The following is a 26075-nucleotide window of genomic DNA, read 5'->3' as shown; positions in this document are numbered from 1 at the left end:
AGTCCGAGGACCACCCACCTCCATCCAGGTCTAGTAAGGTGAGCATCCAAACTGCCTAGACTCCTACAAAGCCAATAGGTGCAGTAGGATCAAAAACCCATTGCCATTGTTCTTGAGTTCTCAGTAGTCCTCATTGTCCACTATGTTCAGCGAGACCAGTTTTAACCCAGGCTTTTTCAGACCCAGGCCAGCTGGCCTTGGTGAGTTCCCAATAGACCATCCCCATTGTCTCAGTGTGTGGGTGCACCCCTCGCGGTCCTGAGTTCCTTGCTCGTGCTCTCTCTCCTTCTGCTCCTGCTTTGGACCTTGAGATTTCAGTCCGGTGCTCCAATGTGGGTCTGTCTCTGTCTCTGTCTCCTTTCATCGCCTGGAATACAGTTTTTTCAAAGCTGCCATTCTCAGAGTTCTCGCCATCCTGCTACTCTTACTTTACACTGTTGGTTGATCTATTTGCCCTAATTAATCTGTTCAATAATTGTATTAAGTGCCTACTGTGTGCTGACACCATTCTGTGTCATGGGGATTCAGGAAGCAAGCCTGAGAGAGTACCCGTTCTTATGGAGCTTACATTTTGGTGGAGGAAGACACACGAACCTCAAGGAAACAAACGCGAGCATTTCAGATAGCGGTAAGTGCTATAGAAATGAGGAAACAACAGGGTGATGTGATAGTGACTGAGGCAGGGGGATTAGGATCGGATGATTGGAGAAGGCTTCTTGGAGGAGGGGCGTCTTAAACTGAAACTGATGGGCAAGGAAGGTCCAGTCATGCTCCAAGATCATGTGGTTTTCTCCAGTCTTTATATTAGCTCTGGAACTTGAGTGTCTCATTCAGTGCCGTGCTGTACCTTACCCTGTTTCTGTACCTTTGCAATGTATAGGGTATGTGCGGACCTCTCAAGGGATGCGAATAACTTTCTGCAACGAGACATCGCTCTGTGATGCTATTATAAGAAAAATAAAACTAACAAAGGCAGTTTATGCCCTTAACTTTCCCAGACTTTTACACTTGAGTTTCTTGCTTTCTGTGCATATGCACAGAAATTATATCACATTTTTATTTCCTTTAATGGTGAAAATAAAAGATGTGTTGTAAAAAAAAGTAATTTAGCAGAAATGGATTTATTGGGATTTTTTTTACGTCTCAGCTACTATATGTTTTGGCTAAGATATTGTGATATGAGTTGTTATGCCACAAAGTGTTTTGTTGCTTTTTAAGTCTTGGTTTTTTGTTTGTTTTGTTGTTGTTTGTTTTTTCGAGGTCGGGTTTCTCTGTGTAACAGCCCTGGCTGTCCTGGAACTTGCTTTGTAGACCACGCTGGCCTCGAACTCACAAAGATCTTCCTGTATCTGCCTCCCGAGTGCTGGGATTAAAGACATGCGCCACCACTGCCTGCCTCGTATTTCTTTTTAAAGTGAGTGTAAGCATGCAAAACTCTAGAGACCCAGATATTTCTTTGTAATTAATCTTAGTTTGCACAAATGGAAGAATTATAAGCAACAAACTGGAGCAAGGTTGTATTGCTCAGGGTTGCAGTAGCTCTTGTTCTTCACGATCTAATCAGAACTCTGCATGCTTTTCCTTCATTTCTAACTGCATGCCAGGTTTTTTCTGACTCTTTGATATGAGTTTATAAGTTGTATAATGTAAGTCTTTAGTGGCCCAGCAGGGCAACGTGTTCTTTCTTATTTCAGGGTCCACATCATGAACTGAATTTCCATGCTCAGTCTTTGTCTGTTAAGTAGTTACTTGCCTTAAAATGAGCATTTAAGAGCATTATTGCACTGGGCTTTTCTTGGCACAGTTTACTGGGTCCCTATCTTGTTATGATCATGACAGTGTTCCTCTTGTTATTTTCCCTTGTCTTACAGGAGCCAGGGCTGCATAATGTTATACAAAACAGGCAATTAATAAATACTTTGTACTTGCTAAAAAATAGGCTAATCCTTCTGGTTACCTGGGATTTTCATAACCCCAAATTTCTAGAAATTGTAAAATTACTTGGCTGATTTTTTTTTAAAGTTGCTTGGTGACCTTTAAGATTTTTAACTATAAAATATAATTAATTCCAGAGTCAATAGATTTTTCTGTTTTCCACCTCTGCCTGAGTCCGTTGGTGTCCACGGCATCAAGATGAAGCCTTTAGATATATAAACAGAGAATTCCAGGAGGCTTGCTCTAGGACTTGCACATTCTAGGAGTGTTTAATATTCCAGTGCTCCTAAGTCATAATCAAGATGTGTTTGTCAGCACTGATAACAGCCGTTTTCTTTCTCCAGTGTGACGGGGGAAGATGGAGGAGTACGAGGAGTTCTGTAAGAAAGCCCTCGCCCGAGTTCAGGCGGCATCACTGTCCACAGAGAGCTTCCTGCCCGCCCAGGCAGACAGCGTCTCACTCATCCGCTTCCACGGGCTGGCTGTGCTTTCCCCACTGGTAAACTTAGGAATTATTTATTTTTTAAAGATTGATTCCATTTTTAAGTATGTTTGCTCATGGGTGCAGTGCCCAAGGAGACCAGAATAGCGCATCAGATCTCCTGGAGCTGGAGAGATGGACTCCATAGGTGCTTTGAACTGAACAGTGTGTTCTTATCCAGAGTCATCTTTCCAGCTCCCTTATTTGTTTTAAAATAACTTTTAAAACTAGTGAATGACTACTGAAAAATAGATGGAAGGCTTATGAACAGCCAACAAGATGCCTAATGTCTTTTCATAATTAGAGAAATAGAATAAGAATGAGTTAGCATTTTTTCCCTACTAGATTTGCAATGATCCCATAGGACTTCATGTTCTTATGTTGTGGGCAAAATGAATGTTTAATGCACTTTTATCAGAAAAGTCAGGTTTTCTTTTTTTCTTTGGCAAGCAGTTTGGTAGTGTTTATCAAAATTTAAAAGTGTCTGTAACTTTTGACTCAGCAATTCTATTCAGGAAGACTATCTTACAGATATGTTCAAAGAAATAAGTATAAGTTACAACAACATCGTTTAAAATAGCAAAAGACTGATTGCCAACCTAAATGTCCATTAACAATGGAACAGTTTAACCATGTCTGTTGTATCCATTTCCTGTACCCATTAGAGTGAATAAGGGGAGCTAAGAGTGCGCATGGAAGGCCGTTCTGTGGTGCTGCAGCAGCATCCTCTCAGGCAGCTGGGCAGTGGAACCCGACCTGGCTTTAGATGAGTTTTGTCACTCTCTGCTGGGCAGAACTTGTGGTCCATCTCACTACCTCTTAAATGAGGATACAGATGGCAGTGCTGCCCTCATAATGCTTTTTGGGAATTAAATGAATGTATGTGAAATGCTTAGGCTAATCCCTGGATCATGGGTGGCATTCAGTATATGTTAAACATTTGCAATGTGGAAAAGGGATGGTATATTCTTTCTTTGACAAGGGGTAAGAGAATAGAGGATGGCAGAGAAGTTATATTTATCATCATAGACAATTTGATGTTGTTTTTTCAATGTGTGACCATACTTTAAATCAGAAAGTTAGATAAGTAATAAATTTATTTTGTTGTATAAGCATTAAAAGATCAGTGTTTTCTGCCAGCATTTTGTAATGAACGTTGTAAATCTAGAAAGCTTGGAAGGTAATACAGTGACCACCCATCCTGTACTACTCAGTACCGACTACTATCCATCTGAGATGAAATCTTTGGACATTCTGAAGGAAGTAGAGAGGTGACGTGCACTGACAAGAAGGGTACAAGTTGAAGAACCTGAAATGAGAGATCAGAAGTCAGAGAATGTCAGTTGAGAAGTTCTGCAGTGGCTTCAAGGGCTAATTTAATTTTGTCTATCATTTAAAGTATTGGAGAAATGAGCAAGGCATTTTTCCTGTGAGCTTGATTTTTAGTTGGGAATAAGCTACATTCAGTGATATGCACCGGCCATACGTGACAGAGCTTCTGAAATTTTATATGGGCTGCGTCTGTGATACTCAGATGAAGTCCTTGCACCCCAGACACTTGTTGGATGATTTATATAGGGTTTTGGTTGTTCTGATTTAGAACTTGCCAATTTGATACTTTTACCATTGAATTGCATGTTTATGATGTCTTGCAGCTTACCATTGAGAAGAGAAAAGAAATTCAACAGGAAAAGCAGAAAGCACTGGATGTCCAAACAAGAAAGCAGGCCAATAGGAAGAAAGCTTTACTGACTCGTGTCCAAGAGATTCTTGAAAATGTCCAGGTGTGTCAGAAAATTTCTAGATTGAAATGAAGACATTACAAAGTAAACATTGGTAACAGCTTTTCAGAAAAGCTGACTAATTGTGAAATATGCCGTATTGTGTTTTGGTTGAGTATGATTTGTTGGAGAGAATCCATTTGTTTGTTAGTGCTGCCCAGTACTTGAGTCAGAGAGGGTCCTTAGACAGTGGCTCTATACACTGGGCATAGTTGCTTATTGTCTGTCTTGTGACTACAAACAGCGTCAGAGATGATAGAATTGCCCATTGTAGTTAACCCCTGAATTAATCAGACTGTTTAGTAAAGGACCTTCTTATTCTTGCTGAAGTAAATAACTGCCTTCAAAGGATTTGGGATGTGTAGGTGCGCGCATGCGCGTGTGTACATGTGTGAAACTTTTGCTCTTAGATATGGAAAATTGCCATGTAGATTAAACAAATAGGCTGGCCTACATATATATATCTCCAGACCCAAACTGAAATCATTTAAACGACAATATCTATGCCTTTTGTAGCTATTTTTATTTAAATTAACTCAGATTTATACAAAACAGTTTAAGGTTTGTGTCATTTCATACTAGAAAGAAAAACCAATGATTTAAATGGAACAACTAAATCCACCATACATGACCCTTTTGCTTTTTCATAGTTTTCAGGGTTTATCGGTTGTCTCTGTGATTTCTGCGGGATGACTGTGGTAGTGAGCCTTAGGGTGTTTCCACCAACTGCTGCATTTCCCTGTGGGGTCGTGTATAGTGTTGGCAGTAGATTTTAATTTGCAGATTATAACTACTGTCTATGTTAGTTAATGTACAGTAGTTTCTTAGCCTACTGACTGTTTCCTGTTATTACAACAAAAATGGCAGGGTGTTCTGAATCTAGTCCATAGAGAGGATCCAGTTCCTATTAACAGATTATACTAATGAAATTACTCGAGTCCTAGAACTTTCTGTTTAGAAAAGCATACATAGTGTCACCTGTAATGAATTTCTATATAGACAGGGATTTCATGGAATCCAAATAGACTGGGAGGGCCTCTCTCATCTATGAAACCTATGATTCAGTTAAATATTTATTTTTTAGGGCTGGAGAGATGGCTCAGTGGTTAAGAGCACTGACTGCTCTTCCAGAGGTCCTGAGTTCAATTCCCAGCAACCATATGGTGGCTCACAGCCATCTAAAATGAGACCTGGCGCCCCCTTCTGGCTTGCGGGCACATATGGAAGGAATGCTGTACACATAATAAATAAAAAAAAATATTTATTTTTTAAAATTTAGTTTGTCTAATCTAAGGTCCATTTTACCACATACAAAAAACATAGCTTTTGAGTATCAAAGATGTGAACTGTGCAATATTTTATATAGCAGAATAATCTGTTTTGCTTAAGCCTGAGACCATTCCCATTGATTCCATGTGCACCCCTTTTGGTTTATTTTCATCCTGTGGTTATCACCAAGTCTACTTGAATTGTTTACTGCACAGTGCCTGGAGACGAGCCATCATGTGTCTTGGGACTTGTAGGCGAGACACAAGTGCCATATAGTCTAGCAAAACAAAACAAGCCCATAGGAAACAGCCGCTCCAGGTTTTTAGTATTCAGAATGGAATGAGTTCTAGCTTATTTTTTTCCTGGTTGGTCTCTGAGGTATACAGTTATTTTCACCCTAATGTGTCAGCTGTTGACCTACTTGTTTGAAAACATACAGATTGCTGACTTCACCTACTGTCAGTTGATCTAATTAAAGTTGACTTTGTAAACTGAGTTCTAAGTGAAAAATTTCTAATTTCTCAGTAACATAAACTACATGGATAAGCTGTTATTTATGGCAGAAACTCCTCATTTTATGGGGAGGGGTTTTTGTTTGTTTTTAAATGGAAGCATTTTCCCCCAGCTGCTACACACAGAAGGCCCACAGAGAGAAACAGCTCTGTAGAGTTGGGCAGGTGGTCTCAGAAAGCCAAAGCTCCTAAAGTTTTGTTTTGTTTTGTTTTTGAGGCAGGGTCTTATTTTGTAGCCTTGGCTGGCCTTGAATAAATAGAAATCCACCTACTAGCCTCTGTCTCATGAGTGCTGGGATCAAGGGCATGTCCACTACATCTGGCTAAAACTTTTTTAAAAAATATTTATTTATTTATTATGTATACAATATTCTGTCCGTGTGTATGTCTGCAGGCCAGAAGAGGGCACCAGACCTCATTACGGATGGCTGTGAGCCACCATGTGGTTGCTGGGAATTGAACTCAGGACCTTTGGAAGAGCAGGCACTGAGCCATCTCTCCAGCCCCCTGGCTAAAACTTTTTAAAAAGTCTTAGTTTTATATTTTACTTGCATGTGTATCTGTGCATCACGTGTGCATCTGGTGCCCATGTAAGCCCGAAGAGGGCATTAGATCTCCTGGAACTGGAGTTACAAATAGTGAGCTGCCTTGTGGATGCTGGGAGCTGAACTTGGCGTCGCTGCAAGAGCAAGTGTCTAATCTGATGAGCCATCTCTGGAGCTCCTTATAGGGAGTTTTTAGGAGAGTTTCTTTGTGTAACAGCTCTAGCTGTCCTGGAACTAGCTCTTGTAGACCAGGCTGGCCTCAAACTCACAGATTCGCCTGCTGGGATTAAAGGAATGCACCACCACCGCCCAGTTTAGGAGATTCTTGAATAAGCATATGATAGGCAAGTCTTATTGTTATTATTTTTACTTAATCAATGTCCTTGTTTTGCTTTATGAGCTGTAACTATGTAAAACATTTGCTTATCTGGTATTTATTGCATATGTTATTATTGTTAGGGAATAACTTGTCTTAGGAGTCATTGCTAGTGGTAATAACACACAATTAGAAAGAAGTTAATGATATTGCTCCTATCCCAAGATTAAAGTGAACATGGATAAATTGTATGTGTGTCCAGACATACTCTTTTCAGAAGAGATCATTTTATTTCTTCCTTTAAATAAATAGGCTAGGGTAACCAATAAATGTCTTTTGTGGTGATTCTGGATATAGAAACTGATTGCTGAGTGTATTTTATTTTTCTTTTGACCTTTTTTTTTTTTTTTTTTGAAGACAAGGTTTCAAGGTTTCTCTGTGTAGCTTTGGAGCCTGTCCTGGTACTTGCTCTGTAGGCCAGGCTGGCTCCCAACTTACAGAGATCCGCCTGCCTCTGCCTTTCAAGTGCTGGCATTAAAGACGTGTGCCTCATGCAATCCTCTTGTCTCAGTCTCCTGAGTATTGAGACGGCAGGCATGAACTATCCTTTGTGTTCTCAAATATCAGAACTCTAAATCTTCCTTTTCTGCTTTATTTTTGAAAATGATAAAATCAAAAGCTTTTTTTTTTAGGTAGGGCACACCTTCAATCCCAATGCGCAGGAGGCAGAGGCAGGAGGATCTCGCCGAGTTCAAGGCTAGTCTGATGTATATAGAGAAACCCTGTCTTTTTTTAAAAAATGAAAGTAAATAAAACAACAACAAAACCCACAGGCTCTTTTTTTTTTGTATAATGGAGAAATACTAATTTTTAAATGTCCCTTTTCAGGTTAGAAAAGCACCAAATGCCAGTGATTTTGACCAGTGGGCGACAGAAACTATTTATTCTAATTCAGAAGTCAAAAGCTCGAACGCTCCTGCTACAGTTCCAAACAGCTTGCCAAGCCCCCCTGAGCACTGTACTTCAGTAAAGCTTGAAAAGATAACTGGACTTCTGCCTGTGGGCAATAAGGACCAACACAATGCTGATGGGATGAGCCTGCCTAGAGACTCCGAAGGGTCTGACTCTCTGAAGCAGTGTGACAGTCCAGACAGCAGGCAGGCAGAAAACAGAGCTGCTCCAAGGCTCTCTGCAGCGAGCTCACAGGAGACTCTCATTTCTGACGGTTCCCTCTTAGCAAAAGAAGAACAGGACCCATCACGTTTGGCGGAAGTCACACCAGATCCCTACATCATGAGCCTTCAGAATCTAATGAAGAAATCAAAGGAGTTCGTGGAGAGAGAACAGTCTAGACGGAGTCTGAGGAGTGGTGCAAAGAGAAGTGCGAGTGAAAGCCTTTCAGACAAAGAAAACGATGCTGCTAAGGCAGGTGACTGTGTGAAGGAGAAGACCCCACCTCTGCCCACAGGCCGGCACTGTGGCTCCACCATCCCAGACAAACCAAGCCTTAATAAGTCCAACGTTCTCCTTCAAGGTGCTTCTCAAGCAAGCAACACGGGCACGTCAGTTTTAGCCAGCTTTTCCAAAGTAGATCTACCTGTGGGAAATGACTCTCCCACTCTTCCAGAAGCCGAGGCAGCTTTTAAAGTTGTTCCCACCTTTATTACTGAAAATAAAGTTATCAAAAGTCTTACAGGTCCATACGCCAAATTACCTAGTCCAGAGCCCAGTGTGAGTCCTACAATGCATCGAAGGCGTTCCAGGCCATTGTCAGCATGTCAGATCCTTATAAATAACCCGGTGAATGCCTGTGAGCTGAGCCCAAAGGGAAAAGAAGAGGCCGTGCATAGAGTCACTCCAGCCGCTGGTGAAACAACCAGTGAATCTGAAATTGTGCCAAAGTCACCAGCTGACTTGACAGGGGTTTGTTCAGGCAAGGTTTCTGCTAGCAAAAGCATGTTGGAGACCACAAGAGAGATGGTTATGGGTAAGCCAAGTCAGGGACATGAGGCCATAGGAAATCAAGTAGACAATAAAGTCACTGTTGAGCATGCTGCTGTGGAAGGTCCCCTCACACCCGATGAGAGGGAAGTCCGGAAAGCGGACAGTACTTGTATGGCTGTGCCCAAGTTGCATGAACTACACACCATCAGTCAGTGTGTAGCAAGTCAAGCCATGGAAGATGTGTGTGGACTCAAGTCAGACAATATGTTAGCAAAAAACTCTTGCAATTTACAAATGGAACTGAATAAATCATATGATGTGAAAAACCCATCTCCCTTACTTATGCAGACCCAGATTTCCAGACGGCAGATGGACACTCCTTTAGTACCCTGTGGAAATGAACAGTTTTTGGATAACAGTCTTGAAAAAGTTAAGCGGAGACTTGATTTAGATATTGATAGTTTGCAAAAAGAAAATTGTCCTTACAGTATAACAGCTGGAGTAGCCGAACAGGAAAGGGAACACCTGCCAGAAAGAAGATACTCTAAGGGATCCGGCTACATTAACAAGAATAAGATACTAGAAACTAGCCCTAAAGGTACGGAAACTAGAAGTGTTTGCTGCCTCTCAAGGTGATCGCATTTTTAAAATTTTGTTGTTTGTTTGGTTTTTTTTTTTTTTTTTCGAAACACAGGGTTTCTCTGTGTAGCCCTGGCTGTCCTAGAACTTGCTTTGTAGACCAGGCTGGCTTTGAACTCAGAGATCTGCCTGCCTTTGCCTCCCTAGTGCTGGGATAAAAGGTGTGCGCCACCACTGCCCAGCAAGAACCACATCTCTCTTAAAATTTGTATGTGTGTGTGAGAGAGAGAGAGAGCACATCTACATGAGTTTGTGTGCACCACATTCATGCAGGTGCCTGAGGGGTTAGAGGACATCCAGTTCCCTGGATCAGGCAGTTGTAGGTCACCTGATGTGATACTGAGAACCAAATCTGGGTCCTTTGGACGAGCAATGGGTGTTCTTAACCTGTGCTGTCTTCAGCCCTGAGGACCACATCTTAAAGCTGGTCAGGCTTTGGAGACTCTTGGCTGCAGTGGTGAGCTCTGCAGTTGAGGGTGGGAAGGGGAGGAGGTGCAGCCCTGCTGTTAGACAGTCAGTGAGTTTTCTCCATCTTTTCAGAAGGCCAGGAGATACTAAAAAGCAGGATGTTAGCATTTGAAGAGATGCGGAAGAGACTGGAGGAGCAGCACGCGCAGCAGCTGTCCCTCCTCATAGCAGAGCAGGAGCGAGAGCAGGAGCGACTGCAGAGGGTGAGGCACCGAGATGTGGGGACGGGCTAGCCGCAAAGGGTTAACTGCAGCCACCTCCGTACTGACTGTTTTCTGCTCTACATATCTTTGGTTGGTGGGAGACAAGATTTCTCTCTCTCTCTCTTCTTTTTTGGGGAGGGTAAGTTCTTCCCTAAAAGCAACTGAATAATTTGTGAAAGGAACCTTACTGAATCCTTCAATTGGAATTCCTAATAGTTTTAAAGGCTTTTAAAAAAATAGATGCTGAATATATATTTTCAAGAACAATATCATAAAAATACTTGTTTTGTGATTATTATAGTCATATCTTATTAAAAAAAACATTTTAAAAAGTGCAGTCAGCTGACCAAGTTGTAATTTTGAGGGAGGAAACCTGAGATAAACAAGAATATATTCTTGATTACACTTGCTTTTGGGATAAGCCTACAGTGGCATCATCTCAGACATTGTCAAAGGATCTAGCATGTCATGATACATGGTCACTCTGCAGGAAATAGAAGAGCAGGAGAAGATGCTGAAAGAGAAGGCGGTTCTGGCGGATGTCTCCGACCTGAGCAGTGCACTGGAGCTGGAGTGGAGAAAAAGAAGCGGTTCTGCTCTTCTAGAAACAATGCTGTCCCAAGTGGACTCGCTCCAGACCTCAGACAACTCTGGTAGATTTTAAACCTTGTTTTCCACTTGAAGTTATTCTGCAGTAAGCTTTTCTAATCATACCTTCCTCCCAGTAATTTAATGCACATCCCACCCGTTTGCCAGCTGCTTAGTAGCCATGAAAAATGACATGATATCGGATCTAAGCCCGCAGAGCAGGTGTCCGTGAGAAGCCTCAACCTTAACAAGGAGAACAGGCAGTTGGGCCCTGAGCCTAGCTGCTCATTCATGCGGCAGGTGACATGCTCAAGTGAGAACAGTTGATTATCTCCTGGGTGATCTGGAATTACCTCTAATTTCCCAGTGCAATAAGAGCTTTTCATAGCATCAGTTATCCTGAGATTCTGTTTGTCCTGAAAAGCTCCATCTGGCACAGAGCTGCAGTCCATGGATATTTTAGGTCTGCATTTGGGTCAGTCTCTGAGTTGACTGTTACTCAGGGAGTGTCACAATGTTATTGCAATGTTTTGTATATTCTGATTATGTGACATCCCATATAGATCACAATACTAGTCTGTACTGTATGTTTCTCTAGGCTTCACAAATTCTGCCCTACAATATAGCTTTGGTTCTGCAAGTGAAGCACCATTCTACCTCTGGGGATCGCTGGCCAGTGGCGTGACCAAACTCTCAGTAACAAGGCCTTTTGGAAGGGCCCAAGCTAAATGGTCTCAGGTGGGCAGCCTTGATATATGTCTTGTTTTTTACGTGTTTTATTTATTGGAGTTGGGGTTGGCACCAGTGTGTATAGACAGTAGAGGGTATCTTGTGGGAGTTGGTCCTCTTTGTCCACCATGTGGGTCCTGGGGGGTTGACTTAGGTCATCAGGCCTGGTGGCTGGTGACTTTACCTGGCAAGCGTCGCATCAGACCAGCTGATCTTTTAAAGAGCTGTTATTTTAGGCTGTATAGTGAACATCAGTTCATTGTTTTTTTGCCACTCAATAAGCAGATACAGAGGAAACAACACAAGCAAATGTCCAGAGAGGAATTTTAGCTGGTGGTGATAGATTAAGACTCAATTGAGTATGGTGCTCGGATTCTTAAAGCATTGTGTCTAATCTCTTCTAGGTTTTTAGCCCAGAAATACAAGCAAAATTTAACAAAATAACTGCTGTGGCAAAAGGATTTCTTACTCGTAAACTTATGCAAACAGACAAGCTGAAGCAGCTTCGCCAAACCGTGAAAGTAAGACTGTTGGAATCCCTGTTTCCCTTCATTTCAGTCTCTGACAGCTGAGCTCAGATCAAACTTTTTTAGTTATCTCAGTTTAGTTGATTTCATAAGTCTGATTACTTGGATTTTTTTCCAGATTACTGCCCCCACCCCAGAGTTGTATGGAATGCTGATTTCCAGGCATAACATGACTGCTGCACTGCTATCATTCACTGTGTGTGTGCGTGTGTGTGTGCATGTGCTGAGGCCGCAGGAGAACGTCAGGTGTCGTCATCTCCACCAAGACACAATCTTAAGCACATTTTATGCAGATAATCTCAGTAGCATTTCAGGAGTGCAGTGGGGTCTGAGGAGATGGCTCAGAGGATACACTCCCTGTAAAGGTTATGAACCTGAGTTCAAAACTCCTGCATCCATGTAAAAAGCCAGGTATGATCATGTGCTGCACCTCCAGTGCTAGGGCAGGTGGAGACAGGAGACTGCTCTGTGAGAGACCCTGTCTTTTGCATAAAATGTGCTTAAGATTAGGTCTACCAGCTGGGTGGTGGTGTCTACATCTTTAATCCCAGCTCTAGAGAGGCAGAGGCAGGCAGATCTCTGTGAGTTTGAGGCTAACCTGATTTATAAGAGCTCGGTCCAGGACAGGCTCCAAAGCTACAGAGAAACCCTGTCTCAAAGAAATTAGGTCCTCCAATAAATGCCCTGTCATGAAGATAGGAGGGGCTTGTGTGGCCCCGCCCCTCCTTGAAGTTTTGTTCCCATTAATGGTTGATGGGAGTGGGAGAGACATTTTCTTCCTGGTGTAACCACTGGTGCCCATGCTCTTGTAAGCAGCCCTAATGAAACTCACTGGGCCACTGAAAACAGAAGGCATGAAAGTAGAAGAGTTAGTGAGGAAAGGGAGAAGGGATTGATTGGTGGAGGGGAGGGGCACCAGAGTGGCGACAGGGATGTGATAAAAGAGATGCTTTGCATGTATGAAAGTGCCATGATGAAATCCAAAGTATGTGTCATTAATGTATTTAAGATGGCTCAGTGGCTAAGAGCACTGACTGCTCTTCTAGGGGTTCCAGGTTCAGTTCCCAGCACCTACATGGCAGCTCACAGCTGTCTGTAATTCCAGTTCCAGGGGACCTGACACTCATGGCAAAACGTTAAAGCACATAAAATTTAAAAATAAAATCAGCTACAACAAAAAAAGATGGTTCAGTGGGCAAAGGTGTCTGCCACCAAGACTGACAACCCGAGTTCAATCCCATATGCACATAGAAAAGGAGAACCAACTCCTGCGTTGCTCCCTAATCTCTGCCCATGCACTGTGCCACACATCCCTCCGTATTTATACATTTTAAATGTAATTTAAAAACAAAACAAAAACACCCCAAACCACTGTCATGTTTGTTTTTTGAGACAGGATTTCCCTATGTAGCCCTGGCTGTCCTGGAACTCACTTTTAGACATCCTCCTGCCTCTGCCTTCATTAAAGGCATGCACCACTACTGCCCAGCCCCACGCTATCTGTCTGTCTGTCTGTCTGTCTGTCTATCTATAATCTATCTATTACTTATTTTTTTTTAATGAGGATAGAGAGATGGTTCATCAGATAAGAGCACTGGTTGTTCCTCCAGAGGACTGGGGTTCAGTTCCTAGCTTCCACATACTTGTTTACAGCTATCTGTAACTCCTGTTTCAGGGGGGTTCTGATGCTCTCTTCTGGGCATCATGGGTACTGCACACATGTGGTACACATGAAGGCAAAACATTCATGCATATAAAACTGAATGTTTTTAAAGAAAGAACAAGAGCATATTAGTGTAGAAGACCTAGGTTTAAGTGTTAAGCTAGTGCAAAGATAAAACAATCTCGATCATCTCAAATGCTTTGAGAACTTTCTCCCAGTTTCACTTGTTCTGTTATGGAAAACTAGTCTGAGAGGTGGGAAATGAAAGCCTCCACCCCAAGAGGCCACAGCAGGGCAGGACAAGGGAAGCACGGTGCTAGAAGCAGAGCATATGGCTACCATCTGCCAAGAGGAGATGCCAGAGTTAAATCATCTGGGCCCTGGATTAGTAGAAGACTTCTGTCGCATCCCTATGGAGGATAGTAGAGACGGGGACCCCCTGAGGTTTGGGGCCTTTTAGAACTGTTAGAACTGAGGGCATCCTTAGGCCTTCAGCAGGCATTTCTTCTCTAGACCTGTCTCATTCCCATCCTTTCCCTCCACCTCTTAGGGTCCTCCACCAGCCTCTGGCATACAGAATACAAGAGAGGGCTGGTAGGACTGCCCTGAGGGGACCTGGGAACAGAAAGCATTTTTGTGTGATAAACTACAGATACCTGTGTTTGAGTCACCTTTGTGAATAAGGGTCATCATTTCTTCTGTTAGTGATGACTTGATGTCTTTAAAGAAGGAGCTGGTGTGGACGAGTGTTAGAAAAGGCCTTTAATCTTCCACTCCTGAGCGAGCATCCTTGGTTCTCTTCTACAAAGTATTTACTTATTTTTAGAGATAGGCTCTCACTCTAGTCCAAGCTGGCTTCAAACTCATGGCAGTCCTGCTGCTTCAGCCTCTCATGTGTTGGATCACAGATGTATGTCACCACCCTAACCAGAGTAGTCTTAAAGCAGTACAGGACGTGTCACTCGTCACTGGCATGCATGCTGCCTGGCAATTGTTGTTTATCTGCCTCATCCCACCCCGAACCTCACAGTGCGCCTTCTGTCCAGTCCCCAGCTGTGCTGCTCACAGCACACAGCGTGCCTCTGCTTGGCTCTTTGCTAAATAGTAAGTCACCCTTGGGGGACAGCTGCTTCTTCATAGGCTTCCTTTTTATATTCCTCCTTGTTGGTTATCTTCTTTATCTTCAGCATCTGGTATTGCAATGAGTATTGCCTCCAGGCCGATTTATCACTAGGTACAAATCTAAATTCAGTGGTATAGTTAAGGACATTGCCTCGCCGCCTTCCTCTTTATCAGCATTAGAATTTTTATTTTTTTATTTTTTATTTTTTTAAATATTTATTTATTTATTTACTATACAATATTCTTTCTGCGTGTATGCCTGAAGGCCAGAAGAGGGCACCAGACCTCATTACAGATGGTTGTGAGCCGCCATGTGGTCGCTGGGAATTGAACTCAGGACCTTTGGAAACGCAGGCAATGCTCTTAACCACTGAGCCATCTCTCCAGCCCCCAGCATTAGAATTTTTAAATTCTCAGGCGGGCGGTGGTGACGCACGCCTTTAATCCCAGCACTCAGAAGGCAGAGGCAGGTGGATCTCTGTGAGTTCCACAGGACAGGATCCAAAGCTACAGAAAAACCCTGTCTTGAAAAACAAAAAAACCAAACAAACAAACAAAAAAATCCAGAATTTTTAGATTCTCCAAATCTGGCATTCACCGTAACATACAAATGCTGTCACAGATAGGCTGTTTAGGTCCCTGGGCACCTGTGGTGAGTTAATGATGGGTGTTCAAGTGACTGCTAATTCAGAGCCATCTGGCTAAGTCAGGTAGCTTTCCCGTGGAGAGGACACAGAAGCCTGCCTCAACAGCATAGCTCCATGTTTACAGTCCCTCTGCCATTCTGGGCAGGAGGAGGCTTTTGAGAAGCTTGAAAAACACCACTGCAGCAGGAGGCGGGGAGATAGATGGGGGTGTAGGGACTGCTTGCTGTGTCATCAGTGACAGTTTTGTGCTCTTAGTCATTTTTGATGGAGAAAGAAAATCAAAGGAAACTTTTATTAAAAAGTTTATAAAACTGATTTATAAAGTGAGTATAAATCTTCCTAGAAAACTGCTTTTGAAGGAGCATCTCTTTCTTTCAGGATACTATGGAGTTCATACGAAGCTTTCAGTCAGAAGCCCCGCTGAAGAGAGGTGTTGTCTCAGCCCAAGATGCTTCCCTTCAGGAACGAGTGTTAGCTCAGGTAGATGCTGCTGTCCTGAAAGGTTCCCAGGGAGCTGGTCAGCTCCTAACTGGAGATCCAGGGTAGAAATTTATTTCTGTCTTCATTTAAGCAGGGGAAACAGGTTTCAGTGAAAACTCCTATACTCTTGTTCTAAAGTAAGATGTGCACACAGTGTACATCGTATCACTAAATTGGAGCCTCACCTTTTCCATGCAGACACGATTTTCTTCTTTTACACCTAGTTGCGAGCTGCCCTGTATGGCATTCATGACATCTTCTTTGTAATGGATGCAGCTGAGAGAATGTCAATCCTCCATCATGATCGAGAAGCCCGCAAAGAGAGATTGCTCCGGCAGATGGTACGTGTGCCATGTGGCTTTTCTGAGCTCAGGTAATGGAGGCTCTGTGTCATTCCTGATAGTTCTGAAGCTAGATGATCCCCAGGATTCCCAGCACCACTGAGCTCTGTAGTGAGCTCCACAGGAACCACACAGTAACAGAATCCTGTGCTGCGTTGGGATTGGACTTGAGGGCTAAGGCCTTGACTGTTTTGTTCTGGTAACTCAACCGAACTGTCAGCTGCTCCAGAATGAGCATCCTTAGCACGTTCATATTAATTTTGTCATTTTTGAAATCTGAAAAGTGATTCCAAATAATTCAAAACTCTGCATACCAAGAGGGCTGAGTTCAAGGCCAGCCTGGTCTACAGAATGAGTTCCAGGACAGCCAGGTCTACACAGAGAAATCCTGTCTCCAAAAATCAAAACCAACCAACCAAACAAGCAAACCCACCAAACCAAACCAAACCAAACCAACAACAACAAAGAGTGCTGTCTGGCAACCACACACAAAAGTAGAAATAAAAGTAGAAATTTTAAGCGTTTAAAATGAGATTACTTACAAACATTCATTAAGTGGCTGGCTGCGGGGTGCACACCTTTAATCCCAGCACTCAGGAAGCAAAGGCAGGCAAATCTCTGTGAGTTTGAGGCCAGCCTGGTTGACACAGTGAGCTTCAGGTCAGCCAGGGCTACATAAAGAGACCCTGCCTTAAACAAAAGTTAGCTGACTTGAGATCGTCTTCTATTTTAACACAGCGCTGTTGGTACTAATCAGCCTGATGTTTCTTTTGTACCTGAAGGGTAAAATGAGAAGTCCGCGGGTGGCGCTTTCAGCTGCAACACAGAAGTCTCTCGACAGGAAGAAGTTCATGAAGTAAGTTCTGGTGTCACTGTCTTATCAGCCTGTTAGCTTTAGTGATCAGCTGCTCTGTTTATGTTCCAGTAAGAAATGAACAGGGGCTGGAGAGCCGGCTCGGTAGGGAAGAGCACTGGCTGCTCTTGCAGAGGACCAGGGTTTTGTTCCCAGCACCCATATAGCTGCTCACAATTCTTAAACTCCAGTCTCTCCAAGAACTGCTTAAATGTGTAACATGTGTGCAGCCAAAATATTTATATGCATCAAGTAAAAAAAATTAATTAGAAATATCAATTTGCTTTTCTGCAGCTGAGCTGATAGAAATCCTTCTCTTTTTAAAATGTAATTTTAAAAAATTGATTCTTTGGGAATTTCATATCATGCACCCCGATCCCATTTATTTCCCACTCCTTCCATATCTGTCCTCCATTCTTGTAACCTCCCCACCGAAAGAAAATAGAAGAGAAAATTAAAAAGAAAAAAATAAAACCTCACCGACTCTCTGCCCCTCTGTCAGTCACAGCCTTCTCTCATACCAGTTACAAGGGTCTCTAGTTCCGCCTGACTGGTAGCAATTCGTTCTTCCTTTGTGGCCTTGGGAATTGTGCTTGGGAGCTGTGGTGTGTCACGCAGTGGACCCTTTTGCCCCAACAGCTTTACTTGTAAATGTTCACTGCAATGAGTCATTAGTCTAGTTTAAAGCCTCTGGCTCCTGGCACACCCTCACTAAGAGTCCTCTCAGATATTCTGCTGTGGCCCCTGTCCTGGAAATCTTGTGGCTATGGTTCCGCAGGACTGGCCCCTTCACGTGCTCCTGCAGGTCATAGATGGGATAGGTTTTGGAGTGGGTCAACTTAAGGCCCTGGGTGGTCAGTCTGGGCCACCTCCCCTCATCCCCCAGGCGAGTGGTGGAGCTAGCTCTCCTGACCTCCCTCCTTCTTTCATTTTTTAACAGGTTCTTACAGTGTAGCCTTGGCTGGCCTGGAATATACAATGTAGCCTAAATTGGGATTAAAGGGGTCAGCCACCATGCTGGGCAGAAATCTCCTTTTTGATGTAAAGATTCATTAAAATTGGTGGTAAAAAAGTGGATTTATCTTTTAATAAAGTATAAATTATTTATTTATCAACATTCAGATTAGATGACTGATAGCCAATCAAACAATCTCAATACTTAGTCCTTATATTTAATATTCAGTTTTTCATCATTTAAATATATTCCTTCTGATAATTCTGGGACAAAAGCTCAAGAAGTATATTCTAGAAACTATCATTTAAAAACTTTTTAAAAAATTTTGTTTTATGTGTATGAGTGTTTTGCCAGCCTGTATGTATGTCTGTCATATGTGTATTTGGTGTCCATAGAGGCCAGAAGAGGGCATTGGATCTTCTGGAATCAAAGTTACAGACAGTTGTTATTTGCCATGTGGTCACTGGGAACCTAAGGCAGGTCTTCTGGAAGAGCAGCCAGTGTGCTCTTAATGTCTGAACCATCTCTCCAGCTTCTAAAACCTTTCTCTTGAAGTTAATTTTAAATATGCTTAGCGTAGGCCTTTCACAGGCCCCTCACTTCCCAGTGCCCACCTGTCATTTATAAGTCTGTTTCCTCCCTTCTCAAATACATTGTCTTTATCTTTCTATGGTGCCAGAGTTGCTGAAATGGGAATGCCAAATAAGAAGTTCCTGTTGAAGCAAAGCCCCTCAGAAACAAGGTGAGAAAAATCACTTTCTCTCCGCCAGAGGCTTTTTTTTTTTTTTTTTTTTTTAAAAAAAAGAAAATTGTATATAGTCAAAGCTTGCTTTCTTTAAAAACCTTGCTCCCATCAGTAGGACTCTGCTGCTGAGCTAGAGGAGCTGAGGCCCAGGACTCAATAGTTTCTGCTCCTATTCTTGGCCACATGTGGTCAGATCAGAGGTTCCTGGCACTATTGATAGGACACGCCTAGAAGAAATTTCGGACTAATGGGAATCTTTGGTACTTATTTAAGACCCTTAGGACATTGACTTAGTGCACACACCTCGTTCCCCTCCTGTAAAATGAGAGGTTGGCTTGTGTACGGCATGTCAGGAAATTCTCTAAAAGCTCGGGGGTTGCGTGTGTTGGACCTCGCTTGCCTGATGAGAACCCGAGGTCTGAGCTCATAGTGAACGAGATGTGAATCCCTATAACATGCTTTAGTCAGTCAGCTGCCTTGGGATACACAGCCCATGCTGCTGCGTAGTTTTCTTCTAACCTTACTTTGTCACCTTCCACCCATTGAAAGAAAGTGGGGAAAATGGAATTTGTCTTTTGGAATTAATTTTGCATTTGATTTGTCAACAGAGTCCTTCAGCCAAACCAAGGACAGAATGCACCTGTTCATAGGCTACTTAGTAGACAAGGGTAAGAATGCCAAGATCAGTTTTGAGACGGAAAATAACTATACTGTTCTCTTCAGTATGAGATCTCCCACTGTATGTGCTATAGTGCATAGCATCAAGACCTGATTTGTGTGTAGACTGCCTTCTTGTTTCATGACTGTATAACGTGTCTTAGTTATCATCTGATGTTGGCATGCTTTTACTTCTCATCTCATACTCATATATTACTCATTATATGTTTCAATGTAAGCTTAGTCATCAAGTAAGGGTAGCCTTGCCCAATGATTCTCCAACCAAGTGGGAAGCAGGAGTCCGGTCTCCTGGGAAACACAGGTGCAGCTCTCCTAGTGCTGCATGCATGGCCTTCAGTTCCTCTCAAGCTTACTTATGCTTTGAGTAGTTGATGCTGTCTTCTTGTTTTCTCTGAAGTTCAGACCTTCATGCAAGTGACTCATTAACCTTTTTATATTCAATTAGAACCCCTAAGACATCAGTGAAGGGGGTTGTGCAAAATAGACAGAAGCCTTCACAGAGCAGAGTGCCTAACAGAGCGCCTGTGTCAGGTGTGTAGCAATGAATCCCAGAGCCCGTTCAACCAGGGGCATGCACAATCTGCCCCATGACTCAGGCTTCCCAGTGGGACACGCATTGCAGTCTTCCTTGCCACCAGAATGTTGGCATATTCGTGGACATTCCTATTGCTGTCTTAGTACTTTGTGGCAGCCAGGAAATCCTATGAACTAGGCTGCCTGTCTTAATGACTAGTAATTTTATGGAAAATACTGTTTTTTAATTTGGGAAGTTTTGTAGAATTATCCAGGTTTACCCAGAACCCTTTTATAGATGAATAAAAATGATCATCTCATGTCTGGTGTGGGTCTGCTCAACTCCACGGCCAATGTGTCGGCCAGGATTTCTGAGTCTGCGCACGACCACAAGCTCCACAGTGAATATGCCAGGTGTGTGGAGGGGGTCCCAAGCTTTCCCTCTGTAGGAAGCCTGAGCCAAATCTCCTGTTCCTCATCAAGGGGGAAACTAAAACCTGTTCTAAAGTTCAGTTTATGGTGGCAAAAAAGACAGATTCAGTCTTGAGCTGATCCAAAACTCTTACCAAATGCTTTAATATTTGTTGGTGTTTTGGTTGAGACATTTTGATTATGCTCAGGATTATGCAACCCATTAAAAACACTTTGCAATGCTATGCGTTCACTGCTGCTTTCTGATACTCACAGATAGCCGTATTAATCCCCGAGCAGTGGAGGAAAGCTTGAATTCATTCTAATGTCCCCACTAATGACAAGTAGGCAAGATTTATGACTATATTAGTGAGTGGTTTCTTCCAAGTGAGATGAGAAGAAGCAATAATATACCAAGCAATGTTGTTACTGCCCCTTCAGTCTTTCATGTTACCACCTGTTGTTCACGTAGGTTCCAGGAGGGAACAAGCTGTCAGGAGCTTGAGATGATTGCAGACCTTCTGCACAAATGCCCTGGACAGAATTCTTAATACCATATGCATCTCGGGTACTTTACAAGATCTCTCTTGAAGTGACAGTCACTGGAGTTGTTTGAAGGTTACCTGGTGGGAGAGCCCGCTTGCTTTAGAGGTGGTCAGTGAGCTGCCTCTGGAAGAGCTCAGCCCAAGCAGCAGCCCTGTTGCTTGTGCCGTGATGTAAAATGTTAGGATGTTTCAGTTCTTCTCATGGTAGGGTTCTAGACTGGTAACTCCCGGGTGGCTGGAAAATCATTGAGGAGTGGACTCTGTCCGGCCCCGTAGCATCAGTTTGCCACAGTGACCACTGTGCATGTTTGTTTCCATGCATTCCATCTCCATGGCTTGTCACTTGGGAGTCTATAATCAAGGAAACAAGTGCGGTTTCCACCGGGTAATTGACACTCTAAAGGATGAGCAGGCAGTTGCTGTAGTTAATAATGTGTACCGAAGCTCAGTTTTTATAGCTATTGAAGTTTAATTGCATTGCAGTGCAGTTAGTAATAATGTGATCAACACATACAATTTCTGTTTTTAAACAAGTAAAACTGCCTTGTATTTCTAAAATTTTATTTATATGTATAGACAATGAAAGTACAGACGTCTCAATTTCATCTTCATAAATTTTATATAAATTCAGAATTTGACATGCTGACTAAAATGCTAATTATGAATTTAATACTGCTCTTGAAAGAATTATTTTGCCCTGGCAGATTTCTAATGTCTTGGCTTATGTTTTAAATAATACTTCGATTTGCTCTACACGAGCATTAAGTCCTTTATTAATAATCAATTTATAGAAAACTCTTGTTTTTGTATGAAGAGTCCTTACTATATAGTCCAGGTTAGCTTTGAATTTACGATCTTCCTGCCACAGCCTTGTCCACCAAGGATTGTAGCTACCACAGCCATCCTGAGACACATATTTTCTGTTCTGGCCAGATATTACCCTCTTAGGCTGAGGTTGGATTTTCAAGCGTCTAAGGGCACTGCACAGCATCTGAAATGATTACAGTTTCTGCATCTCTGAACCTACGGTTAAAGCTGATGTTGGCATTGTATGTGTGAGAGCAGATATGCAGTGATCTGGAAACCACTGACCAAAGCCGAGTAGGAACTGGTGAAACAACACAGGAAAGGAGGCGACAGGCCAGCTGAGTTCTCAGTTCCCATTCTAGTGTTAGCTGAGGCAGCCGATTGCTGATGCTCTATTGTCCTTAAAACCAGAGTAACACTTTCTACTCAGAACTAAGCTTAACAGCATATATTGCTTAGCCTCATGCCTGGTAACTAACTAAGTTATATTATAGAAAACTTCTAACCTTGAGAAATAATGTTAATTTTGCCCTATTTTTAGGAGCATATGCAGGAAAAATCCAAAGAAAGCGGCCAAATGTTGCGACAATTTAAGAAGACAGCATTCACTGGGATGAAGCAGGGAGGAGAGCGTGCTGTTCCCACATTCCATTCCCTGGCCAGGACTTTTAGCTTAGCCCTGGCCTCTGTTTATACAGGCAAAGAGACAGCAAGGGCTGAACATTTGTATGCATAATCTTGTCAGTTTGGAGAATTCCTTCCTCATTTTCCTATTAATGTAGTCTGGGTGAAGATGATTAGCTCAGCATAATGTATGTGCCCAGAGGTCTACAGTCACCCATTTTTATAAAAAACATAAGAAATTTGGACTTATTTTTACAGAGTATTAAAAAGATACCACCAATTGTAAATTATCCCTAAAACCTAAATTTCATTCATGACTATATACTGATTGCTGAATTTGATAAACAAATTAGATACTGTTCTGTTCAAAAAGAAATGATTGCAGAAGTATATGTTTTTCTAATTTTAAATGCCCACAATTCCATATCCTTTGACTTGCAGTATAGCTACGTAGGATGAAACACTTGCCACACTGAATCTTAAGTAAGAAGTGGCTGGGGGGACGGGTCATGGTTTTGGGTAAAGGACATTCCTGTGGACAACTAGTCGTCTTACAGAAATGTCAGGTTTCATGTATGTTACTATTAGCTACAGGTAGACTAGTTTATAAGTTCCTTCTTGGGAAGTGGCAAGTTTAGAGAAGAGAGCACAGTCTTCATGAATGTAGCGCCTGGGAGTGCACTGTGAAGACAGGACAGCAGAGTGCATGCAGTTAGTTCTGTTTCGTCTGTATGGCTTATTTCTTCCTGCTCTTTTTCCAGCATGCTTCACTTAGGAGAGAATAAAGGGCTATTTAGTAAGAAATCCAGTGGATAGCATAGTAATACTGTCTAGTTTAAAATCCGCAATAAAGGCACTGAGATGTATGGCTTTCATGACTAACATATTCATTAAATGCATCAACCAACAATGTACCAAGAGAATATGATTTTATGACAGAGAATGCTACTTTTCATATAATTCTAAAAAGGGCTTTGTGCTTCTTATATGACATTGGGACTGTGTATATCTGATCCTTATAACTTGAATTTTAAAGATAGTAGTATTTTGAAGATGCAGCCTATATATATTCTTAACCTTTTAGGAATATGGAGATAAAGACTGTTTTTCTGATTTTCTTCCATCTGAGATTTGAGTTTTATACCCAGCAATAGTTACATAATAATAACCCACTCTGAGTGTAAACTTTTTTTTTTTTTAATTGAGACTTACCATTCATTGAATAGAAAAAGAAAACAGTCAAAAAAAAAAAAAAGTCCAGGTTACTGCGAGGCATTGGTGGTACATGCCTTTAATCCCAGCAGTCGGGAGGCAGAGGCAGGCCAGTCTCTGAATTCGAGGCCAGCTTGGTCTACATAGTGAGTTCTTGGATATCCAGGGCAACACAGACAAACCCTGACTTGAAAAACAACCCAAAAAAGTCCACATTATAGCTTTTTTACTTGTAGGAAGGTACACCAAGTTATCTTTCAAATGTGATAAACTGCTTCATTGTTTGAAACACTCAGGACACTTAATCGTATCATTGTGGGCTCTTCTATAAGAAGAGGAGCTAAGTTTGTGTGTATTACTATGAATTAGTTAAAGATAACTGTTTAGGAAAGATACAACTACTTTTAGATTAAGGCTGAGAAACTGGTGTGTTTTTAATTTCAAGATGAAAGTTTTGTGTGTTTTACATTTGAATGTTCAGAATTTTCTCTCAGAAAAGTGCCAGGCACTGTTTTGTGCTTTTGAAGTTTTATTTATATGCGTTATCTTTATTGTTATTTTTACTTTGACTGGAATGTCTGTTCATGTAAATTGTATTTATTTTTATACTTTCATTTTTCACTAGTCTTGCTTCTAGGTAAAAGGCAAAATAAACTTTCATCCTAAACGAAATCTTGTTTGATCTTTTTATTTTTAACCAAGGGAGGACATCTGGGGACTAAATACTGAGGACTCTGTGACCAGAACAGCATCTGAGATGATAGGGTTTACAACTTATGCCCCGTGATAGGCATGCCTGTCCTGCTGCTACATTTGAATAATGTCTTTGCTTCTTAGGAGATAGATACCTGCCAAGAGCGATGGAGACACATGAGGGAGGGAATCTCAGTGATGCCTTTACCCTTCACCTTGAGAGCTCTAATGTTACCCCGTTAAGTGGTTGTCAGCTCTCGCTGAGATGCTGTATTTGGTCATCTGCAGGGTTCAGCACACCCCGTCACTCCAGCTCACTCTGGCTTCACGTTCTCACAGTGTCGGAAATGCCTGGAAATCACTGAGGCCGCAATGGACCAAATGATAAGAATGAAGGGACTGTTCCATTAGAGGTTACTCTCCCATGCTCAACCCCGATGAAAAGCAACAGTTCTGAAAATTAGCAGTGCTGCTGGTGGTGGCAGAGCACTTGTCTAGTGTCTTAGGGTTACTATAGCTGCAAGGAAACACCATCCCCAAGAGAATGTTGGGGAGGAAGGGCTTTATTTGGCTTACACTTCAGTATCATCCTCCAAAGAAGACAGGGCAGGAGCTCAAACAGAACAGGAGCTGAAGCAGAGGCCACAGAAGCATGCTGCTTGCTGGTGTGTGCCCCGTGGCTTGCTCAGCCTGATTTCTTATTGAACCCAAGACCATCAGCCCAGGGATGGCACCACCCACAGTGAACTAGGCCCTCTCCCATTAATCACTCTAATTAAGAAAATGCCTTACAGATGGATCTGGGCATTTTCTCAATTGAGGTTCCCACCTTTCAGATAACTCTAGCTGGGGTCAAGTTGACTTAAGACCAGCCGGCATACCTAGCATGCACTAAGCCCCAGGCTCCACCCCCATACACCATGCCACATCAAGTTCCAAAACTTGAAAAACAAAGACCTTGGCATAGAATGCAGTGCATTCTCTGATCGCTCTGTAACAAGGGTAGGATTGGGTCAGACCTGTCACATACCAGTTAAGAAGCTTAGGACTGGAGAGATGCATTGATCTTCCAGAGGACTCTGTTTGATTCCCAGCACCCAGTGGTGGCCTCACAGTTGGCCTCGAACTCACAGGGATCCACCTGCCTCTGCCTCCCGAGTGCTGGGATTAAAGGCATGCACCACCACCACCTGGCTCTGAGACAGGGATTTTATGACAACTGCCTTTTGCCTTACCATCGCAGTTACCTCAACTTCACAGAAAAAGAAACTGTGACTCTGCAAAACTCAGGCCCAGTTGAAGTATACTCAATCGTCTTTTCTAGGACTCATAAAACGGTGTTCAGGCCTCTTTCCTTCAGGAGATGCACCTGGAAGTAGAACCGGGAAGGTAGGAGGAGTAGACGCTGTCTGGTAATTTCTCAAGTATAAACCCATTCTTATCTGAGTTAGAGTTAGCTGAGAATCCCAGCACTCACTAGCTTTCACCTCTAGTTTTCCAAAAACAAGTGACTAATGATAGATTCTCCCGAGGTTTCTATTAAGAAAGGACTGTGCAAAGTGTGTTAAATACAGTTATTACAATTTCGTATTTCACCCATTGAAAAAAAGGAAGCACAAAATAGGAGCGGCAAAGTTCTGTGGTCAAGATTGCTTGCTTATATTCGGACGCATGTTGCTAGCAGTGGGGAAAGAATCCCCAAAGTGTCTCACCCTCACGAAGCACGGAGAGAACCCAAGCCAAACCCAATTGCTTCAGAATTTATCTGACCCTCACAGGGATGGATGTATACACACTTATCTGTCACAAGGGGGCGCAGGTGGGCCAAGCAACCAGCAGAAGTCGTGGC

At 42.5% G+C, this 26075-nt stretch overlaps 1 protein-coding gene across 4 annotated transcripts in view; it reads left to right on the top strand.

Moving 5' to 3' along the window:
- The window catches only part of Ccp110 (centriolar coiled-coil protein 110), a 27158-nt gene extending 1768 nt beyond the window's left edge, over window positions 1-25390 (top strand). Inside the window, exons 2-16 of one of the 4 annotated variants that reach the window (XM_050143378.1) lie at window positions 529-628; window positions 2280-2434; window positions 4072-4200; window positions 7728-9381; window positions 9966-10093; window positions 10584-10746; window positions 11280-11419; window positions 11815-11931; window positions 15748-15849; window positions 16074-16190; window positions 16973-17046; window positions 18678-18740; window positions 19352-19411; window positions 19867-19952; window positions 22239-25390. In XM_050143378.1, coding sequence (XP_049999335.1) covers window positions 2294-2434; window positions 4072-4200; window positions 7728-9381; window positions 9966-10093; window positions 10584-10746; window positions 11280-11419; window positions 11815-11931; window positions 15748-15849; window positions 16074-16190; window positions 16973-17046; window positions 18678-18740; window positions 19352-19411; window positions 19867-19952; window positions 22239-22291 — 3027 coding nt within the window. In that variant the 5' untranslated portion in view covers window positions 529-628; window positions 2280-2293 and the 3' untranslated portion in view covers window positions 22292-25390. Of the gene's footprint in view, window positions 1-485; window positions 629-2279; window positions 2435-4071; window positions 4201-7727; window positions 9382-9962; window positions 10094-10583; window positions 10747-11279; window positions 11420-11814; window positions 11932-15747; window positions 15850-16073; window positions 16191-16972; window positions 17047-18677; window positions 18741-19351; window positions 19412-19866; window positions 19953-22238 lie in introns of all 4 variants that reach the window. The other 3 variants (XM_050143376.1, XM_050143377.1, XM_050143379.1) reach the window with 3 other exon arrangements.
- Window positions 25391-26075: the final 685 nt, after the last annotated feature.

This window comes from Alexandromys fortis, unplaced genomic scaffold (genome assembly GCF_014885135.2).
Source record: "Alexandromys fortis isolate MF-2015 unplaced genomic scaffold, M_Fortis_MF-2015_v1.1 scaffold_45, whole genome shotgun sequence".
Taxonomy (NCBI): Eukaryota; Metazoa; Chordata; class Mammalia; order Rodentia; family Cricetidae; genus Alexandromys; species Alexandromys fortis.
Note: the sequence above shows the minus strand (reverse complement) of the source record. Positions and strands in the feature narration are given on the sequence as shown.